This window comes from Mustela nivalis, assembly GCF_964662115.1.
Source record: "Mustela nivalis genome assembly, chromosome: 8".
Classification (NCBI taxonomy): domain Eukaryota; kingdom Metazoa; phylum Chordata; class Mammalia; order Carnivora; family Mustelidae; genus Mustela; species Mustela nivalis.
In genome coordinates, this window is record NC_139027.1 from 143,005,574 (window position 1) to 143,030,068 (window position 24,495).

Here is a 24,495-nt window from a genome sequence, read left to right on the forward strand (position 1 = left end):
ACGTGCTCCTGGAAGGAAGGGCTCGCCTGGCCGGGGGTGGCCGGCCCACAGCCCTCACAGCCCACAGAGCAGCCTTACCCCGGACCCCCTCCCTTGGGGAACTGCTCTGGCTCTGAGTGACAGGAGCCAAAGGCCCTCCCAGCTGAGCCTGAGAGGTCTCCCCTGGGGTGCCCTCTTGCTCCAAGGCTCCCCAGGGGCCCCACCGCCCACCCCCAGCTCCCTCCCAAAAACACACACTGTGCGTTTCAGTCTCCGTCCCAGTGCCTGCTCCTGAGACCCTGGCCCGAGACCCTGGCCTGGGTTACTTCCCCACGAGGAGCCCCAGATGGGAGAAGACCACAGCCAGGCTGAGGCCAGGTGCCTTGCCTGCCCAGGCTGCCAGAAATGGCCTACCGCAGGGGACCTTCGGCTTAGTGCCACAGCTGGCACGTGTCTGCATCCAGCTGGAGGCGGGGATGGGGCTGGGTTGGGGGAGTGTGTCCTGTGGCCTGAGCATGCTGAGGAAGGGCCTGGCAGGCGGGAGGGAGAGCGCCAGTGTGAACCCGCCCCCCGCAGAGCACCAAACCGATTGCCTCCACGTGGTTGTAGGACAGGTTCTCAAATGTGGAAGAGGGAGAAAACCTCAGGAAGTCACAGCCCCAGACGACAGAGGCCCGGCCCGTGGATTCCTCCGGATCTCTGCTGTGAGCCTCCGAAGCTTCTGCCAGGATGGGGCTCCGGAGGAGGGTGTCAGGACCCCAACCGCCAGGCCCCTCCACACTTCTCCCTGAACCCTCCACGCCCAGGGGCCCAGGCCTACGACTGGCCCGAGGAACTCTGGGGCCTGGGTCCCCTGGGGGACAGATACTGCGGCATCAGGGCTCTCCCGGGGACCAAGCTCTGCTGGTGAGCCCAGCGCAAGGAGGAGCTTTGAGACCACGGGGGCTGCAAGCAGTGGGGGCTCTGCCTGGTGTGCCCGCTGTGGGGAGTCACTGGGACATCTCGCCCACTGCTCCCTACCTGGAGGCAGGACAGAGGTCCAACCCCCTCCCCCACACACCTAGAGCCCAGCGTGCCAGGGATCTGGGGGCCAGGGCCCCTGTATCTCCCAGCCCCAGGGCTGCCACAGCACCTTCTCCACCTCCGGAGACTGAGCTGGGGGTAGCCCGGCTGCCCACCTGCCCACCTCTACGTACACAGGCCTTGCACTGCCTGGCACATGGTGGGCTTCCCATCAGCTCCGGATGAACAGAGAGATACGTCCCAGCCAGGAAGCCCAACAGCAAGGCCAGATCGGCCTCCAGCCCCCAGCCCCTTGCCTCAGAAGCCCTGGCAGCCCGCAGCTGGCCCCTTCCTACGGCAGCCCCCAAGTCCCAGCTGTCCTGCTCCCACTACTGCTTTCCCCCCCTCCCGGGAGCATTCTTTGACCCACCCAGGCCCCCAGGGACGACATCAGCCCCCACTGAGCCCCCACCCCCAAGCCATGCCCCTTGTAACCACCTTGCCCGGATTCAGAGCGGGCACCCCACTGCCTCAGAGACTGTGACCTGGCCGCAAGCCCAAGTCCCCTTCCCGGCCCTGTGAGCTGTCCAAGGCCCTGGTGGCCCTCAAGCTGACCTTTCAAGCTTTGGGCCCGGAAACCACCGTCCTGTAGGAGGCACGGGGAAGACACACCACAAGGCACCCACACACTCAGCCAGGGACCGTGGGGACAAGGGAGTCTAGGGAAGAGGCAGAGCCCCACGGCTGAGGGTCCTTCAGAGAGGAACAAGCCTGGTTCTTACTTTTTTCTTTTTTTAAGATTTTATTTATTTATTCACTCACTTTTATTTGTTATTTATTTATTTATTAGAGAGAAAGAGCGTGAGAGGGGGAGGGTCAAAGGGAGAAGCAGACCCCCCGCTGAGCAGGGAGCCCGCCATGGGACTCGATCCTGGGACTCCAGGATCGTGACCTGAGCCAAAGGCAGTTGCTTAACCAACTGAACCACCAGGATCCCAGGGTTTCAACAAGCCTGGTTCTTACCAGAACGTTCCTCCCTTCTGGGGTCAGCGGCACTGACCCATCTGCCTTCTAAGTGACCTCAGCGGCCCCAGCAGGCCCGGCTACCTCTCCAGGCTCAGGCCCTGCCACTGCGCGCACGCGTCCCAGGCGCTACTGGCTTCCCTGCTGGTCCTTCCCTCATCTCCACCTGCCTCGGACCCCTGCTGTCTCGTCTCCCCAAGTGGGGGCCCTGCCCTCTGGACCGGCCCTTCTGCTGCCAGGGGCTCCTGGCTGTCCATCTGAGCCATGGCTTAACAAACCCACGGACCGAGTGGCACAACCTGCAGGGCCTGAGTCAGGGCCCGCACCGTCCTCCCGGCGGCAGGAGAGCCCCTCCCCACCCACATCTCACTCTGTCACCCCCTCTCCAGCATCCCTGCCTGACTCTCTGCTCCTTACTGGACAGTGAAGGCAGGGGCTGTTGGCCTCAGTTTCCCCCACAGTTTTGTGAACCCAGACACCAAATCCCATCACGATTTAAGCCCACTGGGAGCTGCCCCTCGCTCGGGGATGGGGCCCAGAGGCTGCCAGCACACAGTCCTGCTTCTCAGGGGAAGCTGAGTCAGGAGAGACACAGGCACCAGGCAAGCCCGCTGGGTGTATGCTGGCTGGGGGGGGGGGGGGGACTCTTCCGGCCACTTCAGGCTAGCATGTGGTCAGGGACTGGCTCCAGAGCTGAGACCAGAGGAGGGAGGCTGCTGTCACCCAGTGGGCGGCTCCAGGGGCCATGAGCAGAGATGGCTGCGTCCTGGCATGGCCCCCGAGAGCCAGGAACACCACGGTGTGGCTTTGGTGCCCTTGACCCACTACCAGACTCTAGGTTGGGTGAGTGCAAGGGTGAGGCAGGGATGGCAGATGTCCCTCAAGAATTAAATTCGATTTGCACTAAAGTCACCCCTCGTTCATGATCCCGAATTAGCCCCCTGAAGGGGCCAGGAAACCCCCCCAGAGGTGCTGAGAGTCACTGAGAGGGAAGGTCCCTGGGCGTGAAGCAGGCTTTGGGGAAGCGGCAGGATGTGAGCCAGCTGGCAGGTACCTGTGGCCGTCCTGCCCAGTCAGGGTGTCCCCCTCGTGTGTGAGACCCCCCCCCGACCCTGGTGAGAACCCCTGCAATGGACTGGCCCACCGGGAAGAGATGAAGGAGGCGGAGACCGAGCTCCCCTTCGGGGGCCCCAGACCACACTGCGGCCCAAGCCAAGTCCCGGTCGGGAAGTCTACAGTCCCAACCCTCACCCAGCCCTATGAAGGGTCCTATCCAGGGACCGCCAGGCCCTCCCCTCCCAAGGCCTTGACGTCCCTTCTGCTGAGTGAGAAGTTGGAGTGGGGCCAGGAGTCCGGGAGGGGTCCTTGAGGGGGGTTGAAGACGGGAAGGGCCCGCTGGAAAAGGCCTTCTCCCAGAAGGCCCTGCAGACTTCCTCAAACCCGCCCAGTCAGGGAAGAGACCCCCCCACCCCCAACCAGGGCCTTCTGGGAGAAGGGTGGCAAGGCCCCACACGCTTCAGGGTTGCCCGGAATAGGGGGCGGCTCTTGACCACCGCCCGTTCAAATAAGCCTCCCTCTGTGCCCCTGCTGCCCTCCCGCTCCTGCCCTCTCTTGCAGCCTGGGCCTGGCCGGGGGCTGGGTACCGGGAGGCTGAAGCTGGAGGCCGGAGTCCCCCCCCCCCCAACTGTGGGGAGGGACACCTGCTTTGAAGCCCGGAAGGGTAGCAGGGCTCCACACACGCACACAGGACCTTCTGGCTGCAGCCCAGTGCCCACGGCTGGGGCGAGGGTACGCTGCTGGGGCCCACCGACCGGAGTCCCCAGTCTGTCCTGGATGAGAGAGGGACAGGCTGCATCCCCAAGCGAGGAGGCAGAGCAGGGGGACACTGCAGAGGCTGGACCTACCGGGCCAGGGTCCAGCGCCCCCACAGCCTCCAAAGGGCTGGAGAGGTTGAGACCGGGTGGACCACTGCAGTCCCGGAGAGGCGAAGGTGCCTCGTTCTGGGACAGGAGAGGCCTCCTTTAGGGCAGGAGAGGGGCCAGGATAAGCCCTGCTCCAGGACCTGGTAGGAAGGTCATTTAATCACCCCAATCCCAGGCCAGGCTGCCCCAGCTTGGACTGATGCCGTGGGGCAGGCCCCCACCAGGGCCGGCGGAGGAGAGCGGTCCGAGGGTCCGAGACCCGGCCTCGCGGAGGCGGGAGGCGGGAGGCGGGAAGCCGCGAGGGTGGGGGGGGGGTGCGGTCTTGCAGGGGCTGGGCGGGGCCGGGATGGGGGCAGGGCCTGACCAAGCTGTGGGCGGGGACCGGGGCGGGGCCTGGCCGGGCGGGGGCGGGGCCTGGCCGGAGCCGGGGGTGCCCCCGCCCTCCGTGACGCGAGCGCGGCGCCGCGATCCCAGCCGGCGCGTCCGCGCGTGCGCACTCCGCGCGCTTCGGTCGCGGAGCGGCCCTCGGCGGTCTCTTCTGCAAATGGGCTCCGCGGCCTAGTGTCCCCGTCCCCGCCACCTGTGGTCGCGCGCCGAGACCCGCGAGGGGTCGCCGCCGAGGTGAGGCCCCCGGCGGCGCGCGGGTGGGGTCGTGCGGCCCGAGGGGGCGGGGGGGCGGCCGCGGCTGGCCGGACCCACCGACGGGCGGACGGACGGCCGGACGGCCGGGGGCGCGGGGCGGGGGCGGTCGCGCCTTTGTTGCGGCCGGAGCGGGCCGGTTGGCGCCGCCCGGGACCCGCGCCGCCGCCGGGGCTGGCGCTCCGGGAACCGCCCCCGCGGGTCCGTCTGGCCCGCGGCCCTGACCCCGGCGTCCGGATGGGGGCGGGTCGGCCCGAGGGGGGAACGCCCTTCCCGAGCGGCGGCGGGTGACGGGAGGGGCGCCCCGACCCCTGCGTGCGCAGGTTTCCCGCAGCCCACAGGCGCCGGCATGGCGGCCATCCCCTCCAGCGGCTCGCTCGTGGCCACCCACGACTACTACCGGCGTGAGTAAGCCCCTCGTCCTCTGCCTTACAGGCCTCCTCTGGGAGCGGGGAGGGCTGCGAGGGACCTGTGGCTCTGCCTGGGTGCGGCCAGCCTGGCCGGCGCTTGGTGGACAGGGCAGGGGTCGCGGTGCCCTGCGGAGCTGACCGGGGCCTCTCTTCTCCAGGCCGCCTGGGCTCCACGTCCAGTAACAGCTCCTGCGGAAGTGCGGAGTGCGCTGGGGAAGCCATCCCTCACCCCCCCGGTGAGTGCAGGTCCACTCCGCCTGGCGGCACCATCTCCCGGGACCCCACCAGCAGTGGACAGCAGCACCACGACTCCACTCTGTTCCTCTCAGGTCTCCCCAAGGCCGACCCGGGCCACTGGTGGGCAAGCTTCTTCTTCGGGAAGTCCACCGTCCCGTTCATGGCTACAGTGTTGGAGTCCCCAGAACGGTGAGAACACGGTCCCGGGGGCCAGCACGGGAGATGAGGGCAGGTGGAAGTCACCTCTGACCACAAGCTCTCCCCCAGCTCGGAACCTCCCCAGGCCTCCAGCGGCACCATCACCAGCGACCCAGCTCTGGAAGCCGTGAGGAAGCAGCCTGGTGGCCGGCCTGGCAAAGCCAACGTGGGGCCGCCGTCCTGAGGGCCGAGGCCGGGCTGGGGGAGGGGCTGCGCTCATCAGAGCCCCTCCTCCCGCTCCCCCCTTCCCATAGACCAGGCCGGCTGCTGCAGGCAGACGCAGTCGGGTGGTTCTCCATCAAAATAGCCAAACACCAAAAAGCAAGTTGACAGAGTCCCACTCTTCACTGTCCAAGCCACATGCGAACCTTCCACACGCCCTGGAACCCTGTGCCTCGCACCAAGTGGAAAATAAACTCCCAAGCAGCCAGTAGCCCTGACGGTGTGTGTGAGCTGCGGGCCCTGGGAGCCCTTCCCCACCTCAGTTCTCGGCAGGGCGGGAAGTTGGTCTGGCCCAGGTTCACACGGGCAAGATGCTTTGGCAAGTGCGGAGTGTGGACGGGGAGGGCCCCCCCAGAGCCTGGGGGCACAGGCAGTTCCGGGTGCAGAGGAGAAGCCTCCAGGGCAGCCGCTGAGGTTCCGGTCCTCAGACTTGGCCCCTGCCACTGGGTTCAGGAGCCCCCAGCACGAGGGACCTCATGCCCCCGCCCTTGACTCGAGGAGGGCAGTAAGGGAATAGGACCAGGGCCGCCCCAGCTGGTGTGGAGCAGCCCACTGGGCCATGCTATCTCCAGGTGCCTTCCTAGAACGGTTCTGCCTCTTCCAGTCCGTTGTAGGACACATTCTGGTCAGGACGCCCCCCCCCCCCCCGACACACGGACCAGAAATTAACACCGAGTGGTAAGGGGTGTGGGGGCATTCCAGAGGGACCATCTCGCCACAGGTAACCCAGCTCTGGACAGACCAACCAGGGATCTGGGGAGGCTGTGGTTGGGCCATCCTCCACCCATCTCCTTGGGCAGGCTTGCTTGGTGGGCTGACAGTGTCCACACTCGCTTAGTGGCCAGCAGGGCTTGGCGCAGGTCTGGTGGTTAGGAGAAGGGCTTAGTGTGAGGTCAGGGGAGCCCGGCTCCCCTCCTGCCGGTCTGTCCCGGGGTGTGCTGTAAACAGCTGTGCAGGTCCAGGCCAAGGCATCAGCGGAACTCGTGGGCCCTGGGGCTGCAGCCACCGTCCTGTCTGCCCCTGTTGTGTCCAGGCAGGAGGATGGGTGGGGGAAGTCCACCTTCCCACCTCTCCAGATGGACCCAGAGTACGGAGAGGTGCCCCAGAGTCGAGCCAGAGCAGTCGCCAGCCACCCCGGTGTCCCGATGAGTCCCTCAGAGCTCGTGTGGGCAGCTGCTGGTAGCCATGGCCGCAGGCAGGAGACAGCAGTGCCCCACCAGCAAACAGCCCATCTTCACAGAGTGCCGGGAAGTCCGTGTTTCCCCCAAGTCAGGAGATGGGCACGGGCCGGGTGGCATAGGGTGAGCCTAGCCAAAGCCCAGATCCCTCCCACGCACCACCTGCGGAGGTCCGGACTGAGCAGGGGGGCTTTAGTCCAGGACCAGCAACAGCACCACTCCCTTTAGAAAGGAGGGTCGTCAGGCTTCTGGAGAGTTCGAGTTGGAGTTGACCCTGGCGGGCCCTGGCACTTGGCAGGAGCTGGTGTCCCAGGAGCAGACAGGAGGACGGGCAGCCTCCGCTCCCCGGCTGCAGAGGGCAGGCTTCCCCTGCCCCAGGAGACGGTGGAACTGCCGGCACCTTCAGTGGGCCTGTCCTCCCGATGGGAGGTCCAGGACGGTACTAGGCCCGTCTTCACGGGACCTGGCCTGGTGGCCTTCTGCGGCGCTGGCAGGGAGGCTGTCCCCCTCAGAGCGGGTCCTCGTACGTGCTGACACTGGAGAGCTTCTCCCGCACAGCTTGGAAGCAGGGCCGGTGCTCGGGGTCCCTGTGCCAGCATGAGAGCATTAGTTTGTGTGCGGCGGTGGCCGGGCACTCCAGGGGGCAGGGCATGCGGTAGCCCGACTCTACCCTCTGGAAGGCCTCATGGCTGGACGTGCCTGTGGCGGGACGGCCAGAGGGGCTGCAGGGGCTGGAAGCCGGTGCCCAGCGAGCCTCTCCTCGCCACGGGACACCACGCTGCTCTCTGCCCCTCCCAGGAAGCCCTGGGCTGAGCTCCTGCCTGCTGCCCCCCTGCACACGGATGCCCCCGGAGTGCCACCCCTGGGAGGCCGGCTGTGCAGGTGCCAAGTCAGGTGATGGCACCCTCCCGCCCTGTCCGCCGTCGCAGATGCTGTCGGGGTCCCAGTACCTGGATAGGGTATCAGACCCCGACTGAAAGTCTCCTAGCGGAGACTCCCGAAGGACCGGACATCAGTGTGCCCATATGAGCACTTGCTCGGTCTGTGACTGCCATGGTGGCCCCGGGGGCATGCTAGCTGCTTCACACAGCTGCCCCCAGCTCCCCTGACACACTTGGACAGCCCCGGGGGAATCACGCTCAGCCTGCCTTCCCAGCTGCCGCCGAGTGCTGAGGGAATTGCCTCTCTAGAAGCAACCAGCTCACGATGAGGAAGGAACTGCAGCATCAGGACAGCCAGGGAGCAAAGGGCCCCAGAGGCCTGCTCTCAGGGCCCCTGAGCAGAGGGCACCAGGAACAGCCAGTGAAGCCGTCGAGCCCGTGGGACCCTCGTCTGCTCCAGGAGCGAGCTGGTGACTTCGGGGCTTTCAAGAACTTGGAAACAGCTCTGAGGGGGCGTGTGATGACTGTAAGATACCCATTAAGTGTCAAAAACGTGACTGTGACTGAGACACTGAAGTGTGCACACGGGGACTTGGGTCTAACCGCGTGGAAGGAGTAGGGGCCTACCTGGAGGGTCTGATGGAGACAGAGCGCTCAGGACATTCTGTCACTCCGGTCTTCTGTGTGCGGAGCGGGGTGGGGGGGATGTCTCCCCTGAGCTCCGCTGCCCCCGTCACACGGGTGAGGCAAGCCGCCCAAATCCGTGAGCACAGGCACACCCACCTCCCCAGCCGCCCCTGCCCATGTGCAGCCTCCCTTTCATCCTGCAGCCCCTGCGAGGGCGGACGCCTCCCTTCCAGCCTTGGAGCCCTCCGGAAGCCTCCACTCCCCACTGGGGCACAGCTTGGCCCCGGAGCCTTGTACCTCGCCCTCTGGCCTCCCCGAGGCTGAAGGCAGGCAAGCCCTGGACACCCCAGCTCCAGGCACAGACGTCACCCTGCATCCCCACCTCCCACCCTGGGCCCTACCTGGATGAACCTGGCTACCCCAAAGTCCCCCACTTTGCAGATGTTGTGGGCGCCCACAAGGATGTTCCTGGTGGCCAGGTCCCGGTGGACGTAGTTCTGTGACTGCAGGTAGCACATGCCCTCGGCCACCTGAGAGGCAATATCCACCACCTCTGAGACGGGCAGGGACTTCTCGGAGTCTGCGGGGCAGGGGAGCAGGGTCAGAGGAACTCTGCGTGCCACCGGGCTCAGGCGCCAGGCTGGGCCAGAAGGCAGCTGCCTGATGTCACACTGGACTAGGGGACCCGTCCCCACCCTTCCAGGAGACGGTTAGGGTTAGAGCCTGAGTGCAGGCAGCACACTCCCTCGGCCCCAGGCCCTGTTTCCTTTCTGGGAACCTGCACTAAGGCCATAGGAGCTCCTCGAAGCATTGTCTCAGAGCCGAAAACCTCAGAGCGGTTCTACACCAGGTAACTCGCGAAACGGGCATCGCTTGTGGACATGGTCGTGGGCCAGCGGGCGTGCTGTCCTGAAGGACATCTGATGGCGGGGACCCAGCGGCAGTGGTCAGACTTTCCGTGAGAAACATTCCGTTCCGCGTTCCAAACATTACCGGGTAAAAATCAACCGGGTCCACGCTTTGTGCAGCCCACGCTTCCCGCCCCAGGGCCGCTCCAACACGTAGAACCCCCGCTGACTGCAGTGGTCACATCTGGTTTGGGAGGTAAACGAACAGGTCCTGTGACCAGGGTCTGTGAGTCCATGAGATCCCCCATGTGTGTGCAGAGCGTGTGTAGGAGGGGTGTGCACGGGTGTGTAAGTGCTCACACACATCCGAACATGGTGGGAAGGGCCAGCGCCTTCCAGGAAGCTGTGGCGGGGCAGGCCTCAGGGACCTGTGGCTGAAGGAACTAGGGCTGTTCTTGTCTTACTTGTACTTCTCTGTGTTTTCTCCAGTTCCTACAACGAATCGGTGGTGCGTTTTCACAAGATACTTTAAATCCTTTCTCAAGCAGGGCCTGTGGACAAAGGCACCAGAGCTCCCTGGTAGCCTGTGCCTGGTACGGGGCAATGTGGGTTTTTCCCCCTTTGTGCAACTTTCCCACGCCCTCCAAAAGCATGGGTCCCTTGGATCCCGGGAAAGGAGCCCCAAGTGCGGCCCAGCAGGCCGGCTCACCCCGCAGCAGCTCCAGCAGGCTCCCCTTGGCCAAGAGCTCTGGGACGATGTAATGGGGTCCCCCACGAATGACGCAGCACACAGCACCAGGATGTGCTTGTGCTGAAGCTTCTTTGTGGCCTGGATCTCCGCCTGGAAGGTGTGCTGGTGCAGGAGGTTGTCTGCGGGGTCAGGCAGCCTCAGTGGGTGCAGTCCCAGGCCCAGTCCCCCATACCCCCCGCTGGGGGTCACGGGAAGGGGACGCTGGGACCACCAATGCTCTCATCACACACTGGACACCATGAGTGTGACACCTGCCCAAGCCCGATGCGAGGCAGAGCACCCCCAAGTGTGTCCCCATGAGCCCCTGATTTCTGAAGGGGGGGTCCAGACCCCTGATGGGTTTAAAGGAGATTTGAGATGAATCTTCAAATTTCTAGTGGTCTATTTCTTTTACTGGTTTTTCATTTACCTTAAGAATTTAAAATTCCGTTTTTAAATAAATTCATTAGGTGAAAACCTAGGCATTGAAAGGAAAATGCCGCGGGAAGCTGTTGTAGACGCCACACACGGTGCACCCCAGGCGGGCATGTAGCACGCGGGACCCCACCCCCTGAGCAAGGCCAGGAGGGCCTGCTGGGTCCCTGGAGGGGGCCCACTCACCTTGAGCAATCACCTTAATGGCCACTCGGACCCGGTCCTTCCAAATCCCTTCGAAGACGTCCCCGAAGTACCCAGAGCCCAGCTTCCTGCAGAGCCTGAACTCCTCGTGCGGTCTCTGCCAGTCTGCCCAGTGCCGCGGGGGCTCGGGCTCGGGCTCCAGAGACAGGTGGGGTGCGGGACACCCAGCCCACCCTTCAGGAATTCCCCCACTCTGACCCCACGACAGGCGGCCTCTGCTCTCTCCTCTGATGCAGGAAACCTCTTGCTGAGGTCCCAGGGTCCAGCACGCGGCCGGGCTTTCCAGAGGCCACCCCACCCTGGCCGCCCTCTGCCATGTCCTGCAGACGCCCTCACCGCCCCCGCAGGGACGAGCCTCTGTGCAGCATTGTTGATGCTGTGATGTCCGCACACACAGACCTCCAGGCCAGAGGGACACAGGACCAGGCAGGAGCATAGCAGACCCTTCCCTGTCGCAGGCGCGAGCACAGCCCCTGAGGAAGGCCGGTCCCAGCCCAGGCCACCTGCTCCCACGCCCGCATCTGTAGGACTGCAGCGTCAGGACAGCGGGAGTCCCTGCAGCCGGGTCTCCCCGAGGCCCCTTGAGCCAGCGAGCACCCCGGGACCCACACCTACCCTATGTGACGGGGAGGAGCGGGAGCACGCTGGGGAGCAAGGGGGGGTGCGGCGGGCAGCTCTCCCTTCCAGCAGGGCACAGTCAGCGGCAGCCCATGGGACAGGCTCCGGCCTTTGTGGTGCCCCAGGAGCTCAGCCAGGCTGGGGTAGGACGCGGCCTCACTGAGGTGCAGCAGGCCGGTGTGACGCCAGACCCTGTAATGCCTCATGGCCTGCCTGTCCCTCACTGCAGGGGTGAGGGGGGAAGCGCCTGGGCTGGGGTGCTCAGACAGCTGCTCCGGAGCCAGCCATCCTGCCCCGAGGCATGTCCTGCCCCGAGGCACAGTTCCCAGGAAAGCGGGACCCAGGGACAAGCCACCCCCTGGAGGGAAGGCCTGGGTGGGGGCGGGCCACGGGCCAGGAGCTCAAGTGCAGGAGCCACAGACGGGAAAAGGCGCAGGAGAGAGTAGTCGGCGCCCGGCTTCTGGCCGACCCTGACCAGGGAGGCCGCCACCCGCTGCCCTCAGCCTGCAGGCAATGCTGCACTTCCAAGCGGGAGATGGGCCCAAAGAACCACCTGGGGGTGGGGCCAGTCCTAAGCCTGCGCTGACCTTCAGCCCATGCCCTCTGACCCACGTCCACTCTCCCTTCCCACCCTGAACCCCAGCCCCCCTCACCTGACCGGCCACCTCCCCATGCCCCCAACCCTGACCCACAGCTCCCCTCTCATACGTCCCTGGCCAGAGGCCACTTCATTGCCCATCAGAGACCCCAAATGTCCCAAGTGGCCAGTGTGGACACCAGGAAAGGTCTCAGTGACCCAGGAGGGGTGCAGGTGCCAGCCACCACCCTGCCCAGCATGTTCCCCGAGTGTAGGGTCAGAGCCACTCCTGTCCCAGAAACACACCTCCCATGCCATGAGTGGGACCACCTTGTCCTGTGACCCAGGCCACAGACACTCTGCCCTAGAACCTTAGGAACTGGGGTTCGGCGTCTGAGTGGCAAGGCTCTACACGTGCACACTTACGCACGTGCCCACCCGTGCTCCCACACACCAGTGCCACGGCTCAGATAAGCCTGGACAGCAGGGTGGGGCTGCCGGCTGCTCTGCCCTTGGTCCCTACTCCCTCAGGCACTGCTGCCACAGGAACCCCTCACCCTCCCTGGGGCCCCATGAGGGTCACGCCCCTCCCTGGCCAACTTAGCGTATCTTGAATCTCATTTGCTCATTCCTGCAAGCACCCTGCCTCCTTCCTGCTTTTCAAAAGCACTAGGTTCTCAGGACCTCAGGGCCTTTGCCCCAGCCATGCTCCGCATGTTCCCTGTCCCAGACCCCGCCTTCTGAAACCATGCTGCCTGTGACGGCACCGCTGGTCTCCGCACACGCATTTGCCACGTTACTCCTCCAGAGCTTGGGTTCACAGGGGCGCAGGTGGGCAGCGGAGGTCCTGCCGGACCCTCCTGGCCCAGAGCTCAGGCGGCTGCGCACAGGCTCACCCCAGGCTGCCCTCTGTGCTCCGAGCCTCCAGGCGCGTCCTTGCAGGGATGGGACAGGCTGCAGCCCACGCCAACACGGGCGTGTCGCAATGACCCTCCTGCTTCCTCTAACTAGGTCATGCATCTGGTTTCGGCTGTTTGGAAGGTGAGTGATGCTTTGCTCCCCAAAAGGCCCAGTCCCTGCCTGGGCCTCCCACACAGACCCCCTCCCTGTCGGCCACCCAGAAGCCCCCTGGGGGCCCTTCCTTCCCCTCTGGGTCATCACAAAGTGACTGTGGCGGAGCCCAGGGCGGGGGCCACATGCCTCTTCAGCTCCATATCCTGTCATCCTGCTGGAGCCCAGTCAGCTCTCAGGGGACCAGGATGGTGGGGTCCAGCCCCAGCCAGGGGGCACGGGGAGGTGGGGTCATGGGCCCCCTGTCCTCACTGGCCTCCTGGAGGCCGGCCCAGCGCCCCGCCCCTCCCCAGCGCCCCGCCGCAATGGCACAAAGCTCCATCTGGAGGGCTGCCCTGCCCTGAGCTCTTGAGGGGCTGCAGGGAGCCGGGGGTCACCTTGAGGGGACCCACAAAGGCCACGGGGACACTCACAGCTCAGACTCTACCGTCTCCTTCTCAGCCAGGTAGTTGTGGGGCATGCAGCCCTCGGTCAGCGGCCTGCCCTCGGCATCCAGCGGCGCGGCCGCCACCGCTCCTCCTCCTTCCCGGCCACGTGGAACAGATGCCCCACCCGGAAGGTCCGTTCCTCATCCCTCGGGGCCTCGAAGTCCCAGAGGCCCACATGCTGGGGGCCCAGGGGAGCCTGGCCCCAGGACACCACGGCAGGACCGGCCTCCTGGCCTCCTGGCCTCACAGCCGGTTCCTGAGCCGCCCACAGCACCCCTTGTGGCTGGGAGCCATGGGCCGGTGGGCGGACCCTGACAGGCGGTCCCCACCACGCTGAGGAGCCCGGCCACGTCTGGTGAGGAGAGGCCCTGCCAGGCCAGCCACAGCTGCACCTGCCAGGGCTCCCTCCCTGGGCTGCCCCAACTCCCAGGGCTCCCCCCGACCCTCCGACCTGCTGAGGCCAGGGCCACCTGGGAACTGCTCCTGCCCGCCTGCTCCAGGATGTGGGCCCGCCACGTGGGGGAGGAGACAACGGAGTAACCCGGCAGACAGGGCCCTCCTGGGGTCCACCGTAGCGGTGGGGACTCAGGGAGGAGTGGAACCGAGGTGGGGATGGAGGCCTGTGGGTAAGTCACCCCTGCCCACCACTCCGGAGCCTCTGGGACGGCGCGCGACGGAGGGCCAGCGAGCTCACAGGGTCGTGGCTGGAGGCCCAGGGGGCTGCTGCCTCCCCCTCGGTCCCCTGGAGGCTCAGCCACGGTTGAGACCACCAGCCACTGAGGGGAGCCAGGGTGGCCACACCCATCCTAGATGTTGGCTTCCAGGGGGCGGTAAAGGGCAGGCAGGGAGCCCACACGGGGGCTGGGGGCTGGGGGGCAGCAGGGGCCACAGCAGAGCAGAAAGAGCCCTGCGGCGAGATGGGGACGGGGCACAGAGAGGGCTCAGGGTGAGCGCCTTCGGTCCTGGCCGCCCGTCTGAGGGGCTGTGGGGACTCCGGCTCATGACGGACGGGAGCTCCCGGAGGACGATGACCGGGGGGTCCTGTACTAAGCCTGACATAAGCACCACTCGCTCCATTTTGAGATCGAGAGGAATGTGTATTAGAGCAAGCGTGCGGTCATCCTGGTGCCGCTTTCATTGCCCACGGGCGTGAGCAAGGGACCAGGGAGCAAAGCACGGGGCAGGCAGAGGCGGGGGCTCCGCGGCGCCTGGGCGGCGCGTCCGGCCCTCACTGCTGGGCAGCGCGCTCCGGCCACCCCCGCCCTCAGACCCGGTCGTGAGCTCATGCCCAGGACCTTGGTGTGTCTCTCCGGGCAGACGTCCAGGGCTCTGCCAGGGCAACACAGGGAAGCGGGACAGAAAGTATTGGGACACAAAGTCCCCCGCCCCTCCTGGAGGCCCAGGCACCATACCTGTTGGACATGTGGCTGACCGACAAGTCAGGAGTGCACCACGGACCGCCACTGGTCCCGAGCCCGGCACACCCCTTCCCTCAGGCCCGCGTCACACTCGCCTGCTGCTGTGTCCGGGTGGTGGGGGGGGAGGAACGTCCAGCTCCATGCCTCGCCGGGGGCCCCTCAGCGCTCCCAGGGCAGGAGGGTTTGGTCCAGGCTGCCGGTCAAACCCTCCTGCTCCCACCAGCCCCGCCCACGCTGACACCCGAGGCTCAGCCCGACCCAGGCTGGTCTGGCCTCAAGGGGCTGGTGCCCACCTCCTCCCTCTGCGTCGCCCTCACCCGTGGTGATCTCGGCACCCTCCCCTTCTCCTCCCGGAAGCCCCCCACCACTCCAGCCCTGCACAGCCTCTGTGCCCACCGCGGGGTCCCAGCTCCCACTGCGCCAGCCCCTGGGCAGGGCCGGTGTCCGTGGGGCTAATGGGCTTCACGGTGCAGAGCTGCCCCTAAACGGTGCATAGAGGCCTATTCCCTCCAGGGGACAAGAAGCTTGGCTTGCCTCTGCCCTTCCGTCCCACAAGCCTTCAGGGGGCACAGCTGCCAGCAGGGGGTCACAGGACGGTGGGGGATGAGGACCCTCAACACACACCACAGCTGCCTGGTCCCCATGCCCCTCGGGTCCCTCTCGTGGTGACTGGAGCTGGCTGGTGAGTGAGGACAGGCGTGTCCCACCCGGCTCCTCGTTCATGATGCCAACGGTGGCTTGAAATCAGCCCGAGCAGGAGCAGGTGTGTTGACCCAACACCATGGGATCCAGCTCCACCCCCGTCTGACCCCGGGCCAGCACCCGGGACCCAGAACCCCTGACCTTTGCCCCACCCCCAGAGAAGGACCTCGAGTCTCTCAGCCCCAGGAATGACCATGCAGCCTGCCCCGCCCGTGGCCTGACCCAGGCTCCCCCAATTTCAATCCCAGCCCCAGGCAGATAGAGTGGGCCGCTTGGTCCCACAGGGGTCCTGCTCCCTGGGGTATCAGAGTCCCCTGGGGCGGGGCCCTGGGCTACATGGGGGCCAGCTCTGCTTCCAGGGACCAGCTGGTAGACCTCCCCATCCGCTGCAGCTGCTGTTCCGGGTCTGGGTGCTGAGGCCCATGCACGATGCAGGTGAGTCCGTCGCCGCCCGTTTTCCGAGCACTCGGGTCTGCATGCAGCCAGCAGGTTTGCCCAGCCTGTGCCGTGTCGGCCCCGTGCCGCCTCGGCCTGGGAGCCCAGCCTCGGCCATGGGGGAACTTTGCCAAAAACTGGGGAGCCTCTGGCTGTTGGCCCCAGGAGGAGTCGGGCTGCCCAGGGCAGCAGGGGTGGGCAGGGGGCCGTGGCCCAGGCTCAGGTCTTCTCTGTCCAGCAAATCTCCACGGCCGGACAACATTCAGGCGCCACCCCGACTGCTGTGCTGAGACCTCCCCTCACCAGGGACACCAGGTCCCGTGGAGCAGAGGACACCAGCCCTCCCGTCTGAGGGGACATCTCCCCCACACACGTGTGCCAGTCCATGCGTCTGTCAGGGTGTGAGGACCGCAGCCAGAGGCCGCTCCAGGACGCCAGCGCCCCTGGATGTGTTGACGGCCATCATTGTCCTGGGGGGACACGCCAGGCAGGGAGGCGTGGCCCCAGCCCCAGTGTCCGGCGTCCCCGGTCACGTGTGGGCAGGGGCGAGGCGCCTGTGGGCGGCACTCAGCTTCTCCTGCAGCGCAGCGAAAGCCGGCCGCTCCTCAGGGCTGCCCTTCCAGCACTCCAGCATGAGCGCGTAGACCTCGGCCGGGCAGGGCGCCGGGCGTGGCAGCCGGTACCCTCGCATGACCTGCTGCAGGGTCTCGTGGTTGCTCAGTCCTGTGGAGGGGCCACAAGAGGGGCTGGGCAGGGCTGCCTTGCCACTGCGCAGGGTCACAGTGCTCACCTCCCCCTAGTTCCTGGCCTGACCTGGCCCAGCAGGTGGCCTGGAGGTGTGGTGCCCCTTCTGGAACCGGGGACTCCCCAGGTGCCTCCTCCCTCAGATTACACAGGCCTTGTTGAGGCCTTGCCTCCTCCCCCAGGCTTCCTTGCAGCCCACCTTCATAGGGACACTGGCCGTAGGTGAAAACCTCATAGAGCAGAACTCCGAAGGACCAGACGTCCGACTTCTGAGAGTAGATGCGATAGTTGGCCGCCTCGGGTGCCGTCCACTTGACGGGGATCTTGGAGCTGCTGCTTGGGGAGTAGATGTCGTCCTGGGTGTGGGGAGACCAGGGCGGGTGGGCTGAGCGGCTCCCTCCCCTCTGAGCCACGGCGGGGTTGGGGGCCCCAGCCCGAACCGACCTTCAGCAGCCGGGCCAGGCCAAAGTCAGCCACCTTGCATGACAGGTCGTCACCAACGAGCACGTTCCTAGCCGCCAGGTCACGGTGTACAATGCGTCGCCCCTCCAGGTAGCTCATGCCCTCGGCCACCTGGCAGGCAAAGCTCAGCAGGAGAGGCAGGCCCAGGGCCCGTCCCTCGGGGCCTGTGGGGCAAGGTGGACGGTCAGGGGGGCAGGGTCTGCACTGTCACCTCCCCCCATGCCTCAGTGTCCTCACCCCCAGCCCAGGCCACGTGGCGGAGGCGGCCATGCTGTGCAGTGACTGCTCCTGGACCCCCAGAGAGACCAGAGCCGGGGAGGGGCACAGGAATGAGGATGGGGACACCGATGCACCCGAGCCCACTGCTCTCGGCTCCACCCGGAGCACAAGGCTCTGACTGCGCCCCGGGGCCTGAACCCACAGGCCAGAGCCCACCACACCCCTCTGAGCCTCGGACAGTCAAGCCCAGAGCAGCCTCGAAGGGTCACGGTGGTGCATGGAAGCCTGGGCCCCCCGCACAGTCACCAGCGGGGGCGTGGGGGGAGCAGCCACTCACTGCCCAGGAAGGCCTGCAGGCTGCCCTTGCGCATAAGCTCTGTGACGATGTAGACGGGCCGGCCGGCCGAGCACACAGCATGCAGCTGGATGAGACGCTCGTGCCTCAGGCTCTTGAGGGTCTGGATCTCCTGGCTGAGGTCCGCGAGCTTCATGTAGGCTGCGGGAGAGGGCACGGCTCCGGGACCCACCCACACCACCCTGTGGCTGCCCCGGTGCTCCAGGGGCCCGAGGGCAGGGCGGGCAGGGGCCAGCAGGCCTCACCCACCTGACTTGATGACCTTGACTGCCACTGGAGTGGAGCCAAGCCACAGGCCTTCCCACACCTCCCCGAAGCAGCCTTCACCCAGCTTCCTCCTCAGGGCGAACTCGGAGCGAGGCCGCTCCCACTCGTCCTGCTGCGGGGGCCTCTGAGGGGACGGGGGGCGCTCCGGGCCTCTGCCTGCTGCTCCCTGGAGAAGGGGGGCGGTGTCTCCCAGAGCGCCAGGCCTCCAGCCCCTCTGCCTGGCCAAGGCCGGGGCAGCCAGGTGTGGACCTCCTGAAGCCCGGCCCTAAGTGGCACCTTTGCTGGGGGTGGACAGCCACCCACGCATAGTCATTCCGGCCCCGGCCAGGCTACCATTAGCAACCGGAGCAGCCGGATTGCTGCCTGGCCCCCGGCAGGACGGCTGGGCCCTGAGAGCCGGGGTGCCGCTGCCCAAGCCAGGGCACACGGCCCAGCGAGCGTCCTCTCCTACGGCTTCTGCCTGGGGCCTGCGGCTGCTGCGAGCCCCCTCCCGGACGCCTCCCCAAGCTTGTCCCCGCCCTCATGGCCCCCCTGCAGAGCTGGGTCTGGGACTGGGGGACCCTCCAGGTCCCGTCACACCCCAGCCCCGGAAGTCCCCGGAGGTGGAGATGCTGCACCATTGAGGGCAAACCCAACCCCAGACAGGGCCCTGGCCAGAGTGTGGAGGTGCGGCCGGGGCTCCCAATGCCCTCAGGCCTTTTCGGACCCCCCAGCCATGCTCAGAGACCGGCCTGGACCTGCTGCCTGGCTCACAGCCCTGGACGTGTGCTGGCCAGTTGGGCGGGAGGTGCTGCCGGGGCCTGGCCCACCTGGGGCACACGGGGCTGCAGCAGCGGGCTCTGGGTCAGCTTCCAGTTGGCCTTGTAGTAGGCGAGCAGCTCCTCCAGGCTGGGGAAGAGCCGGCCCTTCTGCAGGTAGAGACCGCCGGCCGCCGTGGAGATGCGGTAGTGGTGGACTTTGGCCTGCGCCCGGACTGGGAGTGGACACAGGTGAGGGCCGCGTCTCGGCGGCAGCCTGCCCCAGACCCTCCCAGCTCCCTGGCCGGATAAGCAGCACAACCTTCCCTGGGCCGGGCTCAGGTCAGGCCTCGGCGTCTCACAGGAAAGTGGGAGTGCGGGCAGCTGCAAGCCGGGGGGCAGTGAGGGGGTGCAGGGCGGGCACTCGGGGACACTCAGCGCGTGGATGAGTCAAAGAGTGAGCGGACGTGATGGGGACGGGGAGTGAGGAGAGAGCCCCGCCGGGGCATGGGCAGGGGAGGGAAGGGGAGGGGGCCTGTGCGTGAGCCTGCAGTGGGCAGACTGGCCGGGGAAGGACGCGAGGTGCCCAGGCCTGTCGTGGGGCCGGCACAGCCTGGGGAGCACTGACCCTGAGGTCACCGTGGGGGCAGAGGCGCGAGCAGCCGTCCGGTACCTGAGAGCGAATAGTCCCCACGGCTGCTCTCGCTGGGCCGGACAAGGAAGGCGCCCGGGGCGCTGGCCGGGGACAGGAGCAGCTGCTGGGCGCGGGCGCGGCTCATGCTGCTGAAGTACCAGCTGCCAAGGACGGGTGCGGCGGTCACCACCGGGCCTGGCCCGACGGACCCCTGCCCCCACGATGCTCAGAGGCCCCGATGGCCGAGCCCGACGCCCCTGTCGCTCAGGAACCAGGGGCTCCCAGAGCCCAGGGCAGGGGTCCTGGCCCCCGGTCTGCACCTGCCCTAGCCCTCGGTGCCTCCACCTCTGGATCCATCAGGAGGCCCTCCTGGGCTAACACAGAGCTTCCACTGCCACCGACGGTGACCTGAGTCAGGTGTAACCATCCGTCCACACACCTCAGCCCCGGAGTGCCCGTTAACCCTGCTCCCAGAAGGACCCAACCCCAGCCAGGGGCTGACCTGCCAAGCTCAAGACTGCTGAGCCCCTACTGGAGGGGGTTTCCACCGGAAGCCTGGGCTACCCTAGCCTGCAGAGAGCTGGACCGTGGGGCCGACAGAAGCTTGGCCAGGAAGGCCCTGGGGGAGGCAGCTGTGCCAGGCTGGGCAGGGACTCTGGGGAGGCTGGAGGAGGCTCAGAGCATCTCATGTCTGCCGCGAAGGGGCCCTGCCTGGCGCAGGACAGCCCGAACCCCTGGCCCTCACATCTGCAGAGACATGCTCCCTCTCTGAGCACACGGGCAGCAGGGGCTCCCAGGGGCTCCACAGTCTGAGGGAGTTCCCCGAGTCCAGGAGCCCACACAACTGCACACGGACAAGGACAGGGGAGAGCCTGCTGGGCCCCGGCTGACACCCGCCTGGGCTGTGGCCACCCAAGTCACTCCACAGGCATCTCCCCAGGCTCCATGTTCTTAGCAGGAGAGCGGGACAGCTCCTGGCCCCAGGCCATCTCCTGTGTCTGCTTCCCAAGATCCAGGGAGGGGAACCCCACGCCTGAGACGGCTTCCCAGCCTGGAACCTCCTGCTCCCTGCAGATTCTCGGGACCCTGGGGCAGGAGGCCTGTTCCCTAAGGGAGAGCCTCAACCACTCGGGGAACAGCCCTGTGCGCATGGCCCTTGTCACTTCCAAAGTGGGGGAAACCCCGGGCTCGGAGGGCCGGCGGGCTCGCTCTGACCCCTCGGCTGCCGGACCAGCACTTACTCCAGAGGACCTAAAGCATGACTCAGAGTGAGTCAGCACAGAGGGGAGGCCCTGAAAAGACAGGGCTGGGTGGATGGGGCTGCCGGAGCCTGGGGGGAGGCCGCGGACTGGCAGGAGGGGGCCGAGACGCACCTGCTCCTCACAAAGAGGCCCGCGCGCCCCATGAAGAGCTGCAGGGAGGGGCTGGGAACCAACGTGGCCAGAGCCAACCCTGGGGCTGGGCTGAGGGGCTGCCCAGAGGGTAGAGCTGGAGACTGAAGAGCGAGGCAACGGCAGACAGGCAGAGACCCCGCAACACCAGAAGGGAAGACCGGCAAGCAGAGCAGAGCACACAGGGTCACGGACACAGGTCACGGGTCCCCAAGACCAGACCTGGTTGGGCAGCAGGCTTGTGGAAAGCTGACGAACTCGTTTCAAGACACACTGATTAGGAGCAAGAGGTACAGCTCCCTAAGGCCCCGGGGCTCCATCCGCCAAGGGCCCCTGCAGCCAGGCGCTGCCCTCTGACGCCCAGCAGCCAGCAGAGCTCCCAGGGGCAGGGCCACCGAGGCCCTTCGCAGGACAGCAGGGCTGCAGGCGCACAGAGGTCCAGAAGTGCCCGCGCCCTCAGCCCTCCCCCAGAGCCCAGGGCCAGGATGTTCTGGGGAGTCTCTCCCTGGGGTGGGGCAGCGGCCAGGATGACACTGGGGAAGCCTCACTAGCAGGGTGGATGGTCCTCCCCCTGCCCGGCCGGTCTGGCCCTGAGGACAGATGGCCAGGTGTCTAGGGCTAATGACACCGCCAGTGTGGCCAGCCCTTTCATCCCCGGCCCAGGCAAACAGTCATTAGCACTTCCTCCCGGCACCACCCCGTTTCGACCCTCCCTCCAGAGCAGCTCATGGGATCTGTCCTCCACCCGCACCCACAGAGGGCTCTGGGCCCCTCCCTATCAGAATGGCTGCCTGGTCCCTCCCACCCCTGCCAGCAGGCTGGGCCAGGGGCTAGGGGCCGGAGTCCCCTCAGAAGGGGCCTTCCTGGGACTCGGGCATTCCCATGCCACGTGCAACCCCCCCAGGAGGCTGTGGGAGAGCTGAGGGGCTCTGTCTCCAGGGACAGGGCCCAGGCGGAGACGGCTCACAGCCGTGCCGGGAGGCCACCCTGTCCTGCAGACCCTGAGCCTGGGCTGAGAGGTCATCTCCTCCCAGGCCCCGTGGGAGAGCCTCTACTCTCTGCCTCCCTCCGTAATTGCAGAGTGGGTGAGCGAACAGCCAATTTCCGCCAGCCAGCCCAGCCTGTGGACTGCCCAGGCCCTGGGGCCTTTGGGCATGTTGGGGGGAATGGCTGAGCTCCCCCTACCTGCATCTCTCGAAACAGGCCTATTTGGGAGCAATTCCCAAGGCCAGGCCACGTGTGCCCCATACCTTCCTGCGGGCCGGTGCAGCAGGGCGAGATCCGGGTGAACGCAGACCAGGGAGGGGGCAGACAAGCCCTCCCCTCGGACTCAGCACATCAGCCCCTGCACCCATTGGTCACCCCCTCCTCCCTCACAGCGTCTGGACAGCCTCTCTTATGTCCTCATCAGGAGCCCCGGGCTCCCTGGACCATGCCCCCGAGGGCCCGCCGTGCTGCATGACCAGCCGGCGGATGCACACACGCTGTCCAGCTGACTCACCACAGGCCCTGACTGCTCTGCTGGACTCACTCCCTCTTAGCCGTGCTGGGACACAGTCCCTGGTGTCTGTCCCCCACCCCTGTGTGTTTGCCCGCCGCTGCGTGGCAAGGCCTGGAGGGTCCTGGCCCCAGGAGGAGGAGGGAAGGAAAGCAGGAGGCCCCGGACAGGCCATCCTGGGACTCCGTCCCGCCCTTTTCCCTGACTGTAGGGGCAAGTGATACTCACGGGTGGTCTGAGAGCGTCTCCGGGGTGGCCCTGGCCAGATGGGTGATGGGTACCAGCCCAGTACTGGGCGGGCCGGAGAGTCTGCGGGCAAAGATGTAGTCGCCGTCCTCTCTGAGGGCGCAGAGCCTGTCCCCGCGGCTGACGCTCAGCTCTGCCGAGCACCGCGCGGTGAAGTCATAGAGCGCCCTGAAGAGCTGTGGGGGCGCCGGGGGGCTGCAGGGCTCTGTGGCAGGGGGCTCTGGTTCAGCGCTGGCCACAGGGTCGGGGAGCCCCGGGACGCCGTCGTCCGGCGCGGCCACCGGCCAGATCTTGTCCCAGAAGAAGGACAGGAAGGTCAGCCGCCTCCTGAGGAAGGGCTCCATGCTCCCGGGGCGGCCGGAGCGGAGCCCAGGGTCGCGCAGGGGCAGGGCCGCAGCGGCGGGAAAGCGGACCCGCAGAAACCAGAAGGGCCGACGGCCGCCGAGGGTCCGAGCCTCACTGCTGGCGTCCCTGGTGGCGCAGAGAGTGGGGACAGGTCACTCCAGAGAACCCTCCAACAAGGCGCGCGCAACCCCGCTCCCCGCCCGCCTCCTGGGCTGGGGTTCAGACCAGGTGGGGCGCAAAGTGGCCCTCCAAGCCGCCCCCCACCCCAACGCCACACGACGGCCGCTCCTGTGCTGGGCCTCTGCAGCGTCTTGTCCCCCACCGCTCAGAGCCGCTCTTCGGGGCTGGGGCAGGTGCGGCCCAGGACGCGCCTCGGGGGGCGGGGCCTCGGGGCCTCGGGGCGGGGCTTCGGGGCGGGGCTGTGGGAGCGCAAGTGGGTCGCGGTGGGGATCGGGGTCAGCGCAGGTGAACGACGTGCCCACCCTTGTCCTCAGAGAAAAGGGGTTCCATGAACAGGGCAGCCGCCGTGCAGCACGAGCCCCTGCTTGGCCAGAAGAGAGCTGGACTGGTGTAGAAAACGGCCTGATTTCGGGGCGCCTGGGTGGCTCAGGTGTGATCCCAGGGTGCTGGGATGGAGCCCCGCCTCCGGCTCCCTGCGAGCCTGCCTCTCCCTCCCCTTGCTTCTCTCTGTCTGTCTGTCTGTCTGTCTGCCGCATAAACAAGACCTTTAGGAAGGAGGGGGGAGGAGGAGGGAGGAGGAGGGAGGAGGAGGGAGGGAGACTGTTCTTTAAATGTTGGTCAAATCTGTCAATAGAAAAATCCTGTGTAGGGCAGAGCCTTCCGGCTGGGCCAGGAGACCCTGCGGCAAAGGCGGGGCTGGGACAGCTGGGGGCAGCCTGGGACTGGGCAGGGAGGGAAGCTCCTGCACTGGTTGTTACAAGATAACGTGGGATGGCGGGTGCTCCGTGAGCCCCAGAAGGGCTCCACAGGGGCTGCACGGGTGATGGGCCATATGCTTTCTGGGCTACTGTGGGCCAGGAGACCCCCCTCCCCAGCCCCACAGCCAGCGCTAGGTTGGGGGAGGCTCGACATCCGACTCCCACCTCAGGGCTGGGGGTGGGGCTGCTGTGGCACAAAAGGGTGGCGGGGAGCGTGGGAGGGCCGGCGCCACCCCTCTTACTCAGCTCCCTGGACGGGGCCAGGCGCAGGCGCGCTCTGCCTGCTGCGGGTCAGCGTCTGCTTCCTGGCCAGACGGAGAGAGCAAACTCTGGGGGCCCTGGGGCTGGGGCTGGGGGAGGTGGGCTCCCAGCCCCAGGCCACCTGCATGCTCCTGCCCCTGCTGGCCTCCCCCGAGCTCAGCCCCCTCAGTACCTGTGGCGCCACTGAGCCCATCCGCTTTTGTGAGAGCCTCCTTCCCAGGCCCACCCTGGATCAACCCTGAATGTGCGTGTTCGGTGGCCAGCAAACAGGGGTGATGACTGTTTGACCCAGGAGAAGCTGGACCCCCACTCCCTGCCCCCAGAGCCACAGCAGACCATCTCCCCCTGAAACACCCTGGGGGCTTCCTGGGGCTCACGGCCAGATGGCCAGCTGGTCCAGTGTGCGAGCTGTAATGTGGCGATGTGGCCAAGAGCTGGCCCTCCCCGGCGTCCGAGCAGCAATCTGGGGCTCCCATGGCCTGGAGGGGGCAGCCCCCCCCCCACCAGGGGCAGGCTCTGTGGAGCAGAGACTCATCCTGGGGGAAGGCGGTCACTGAGAGGAATGCAGGCCAATTACAAATCCAAACAGGGAAGGGTCTACAAGGGCCCCGGAG

General features: G+C 66.7%; 3 protein-coding genes across 5 annotated transcripts; 1 reads left to right on the top strand and 2 right to left on the bottom strand.

Moving 5' to 3' along the window:
* Positions 1-4,449: 4,449 nt before the first annotated feature.
* On the top strand, positions 4,450-5,843 carry PPDPF (pancreatic progenitor cell differentiation and proliferation factor). 2 transcript variants are annotated; one of them, XM_082746543.1, is made up of 5 exons: positions 4,450-4,547; positions 4,889-4,969; positions 5,134-5,211; positions 5,305-5,401; positions 5,480-5,843. In XM_082746543.1, exons 2-5 carry the CDS (start codon positions 4,915-4,917, stop codon positions 5,592-5,594), a joined length of 345 nt encoding a protein of 114 aa, XP_082602669.1. In that variant the 5' UTR covers positions 4,450-4,547; positions 4,889-4,914; the 3' UTR covers positions 5,595-5,843. The 2 variants fall into 2 exon arrangements, with proteins under 2 accessions (XP_082602669.1, XP_082602670.1); XM_082746544.1 differs by lacking the exon at positions 4,450-4,547 and having other exon boundaries at positions 4,749-4,969.
* Positions 5,844-7,201: 1,358 nt separating this feature from the next.
* On the bottom strand, positions 7,202-14,034 carry PTK6 (protein tyrosine kinase 6; the record flags this gene model as incomplete). The annotated part of the gene is given in 10 exon segments (XM_082743033.1): positions 7,202-7,821; positions 8,701-8,898; positions 9,876-9,929; positions 9,932-10,036; positions 10,518-10,671; positions 11,216-11,459; positions 13,215-13,308; positions 13,311-13,466; positions 13,681-13,788; positions 13,875-14,034. Coding segments are annotated over 10 exon segments (1,776 nt in total). The 3' UTR covers positions 7,202-7,318.
* Positions 14,035-14,311: 277 nt separating this feature from the next.
* SRMS (src-related kinase lacking C-terminal regulatory tyrosine and N-terminal myristylation sites) lies at positions 14,312-23,009 on the bottom strand. 2 transcript variants are annotated; one of them, XM_082746474.1, is made up of 8 exons: positions 22,320-23,009; positions 19,242-19,363; positions 18,641-18,804; positions 17,814-17,997; positions 17,547-17,705; positions 16,973-17,154; positions 16,728-16,884; positions 14,312-16,507 (listed from the first exon to the last, which is right to left on the bottom strand). In XM_082746474.1, exons 1-8 carry the CDS (start codon positions 22,679-22,681, stop codon positions 16,314-16,316), a joined length of 1,524 nt encoding a protein of 507 aa, XP_082602600.1. In that variant the 5' UTR covers positions 22,682-23,009; the 3' UTR covers positions 14,312-16,313. The 2 variants fall into 2 exon arrangements, with proteins under 2 accessions (XP_082602600.1, XP_082602601.1); XM_082746475.1 differs by having other exon boundaries at positions 16,386-16,507; positions 16,728-16,861.
* Between the last annotated feature and the right edge of the window lie 1,486 nt (positions 23,010-24,495).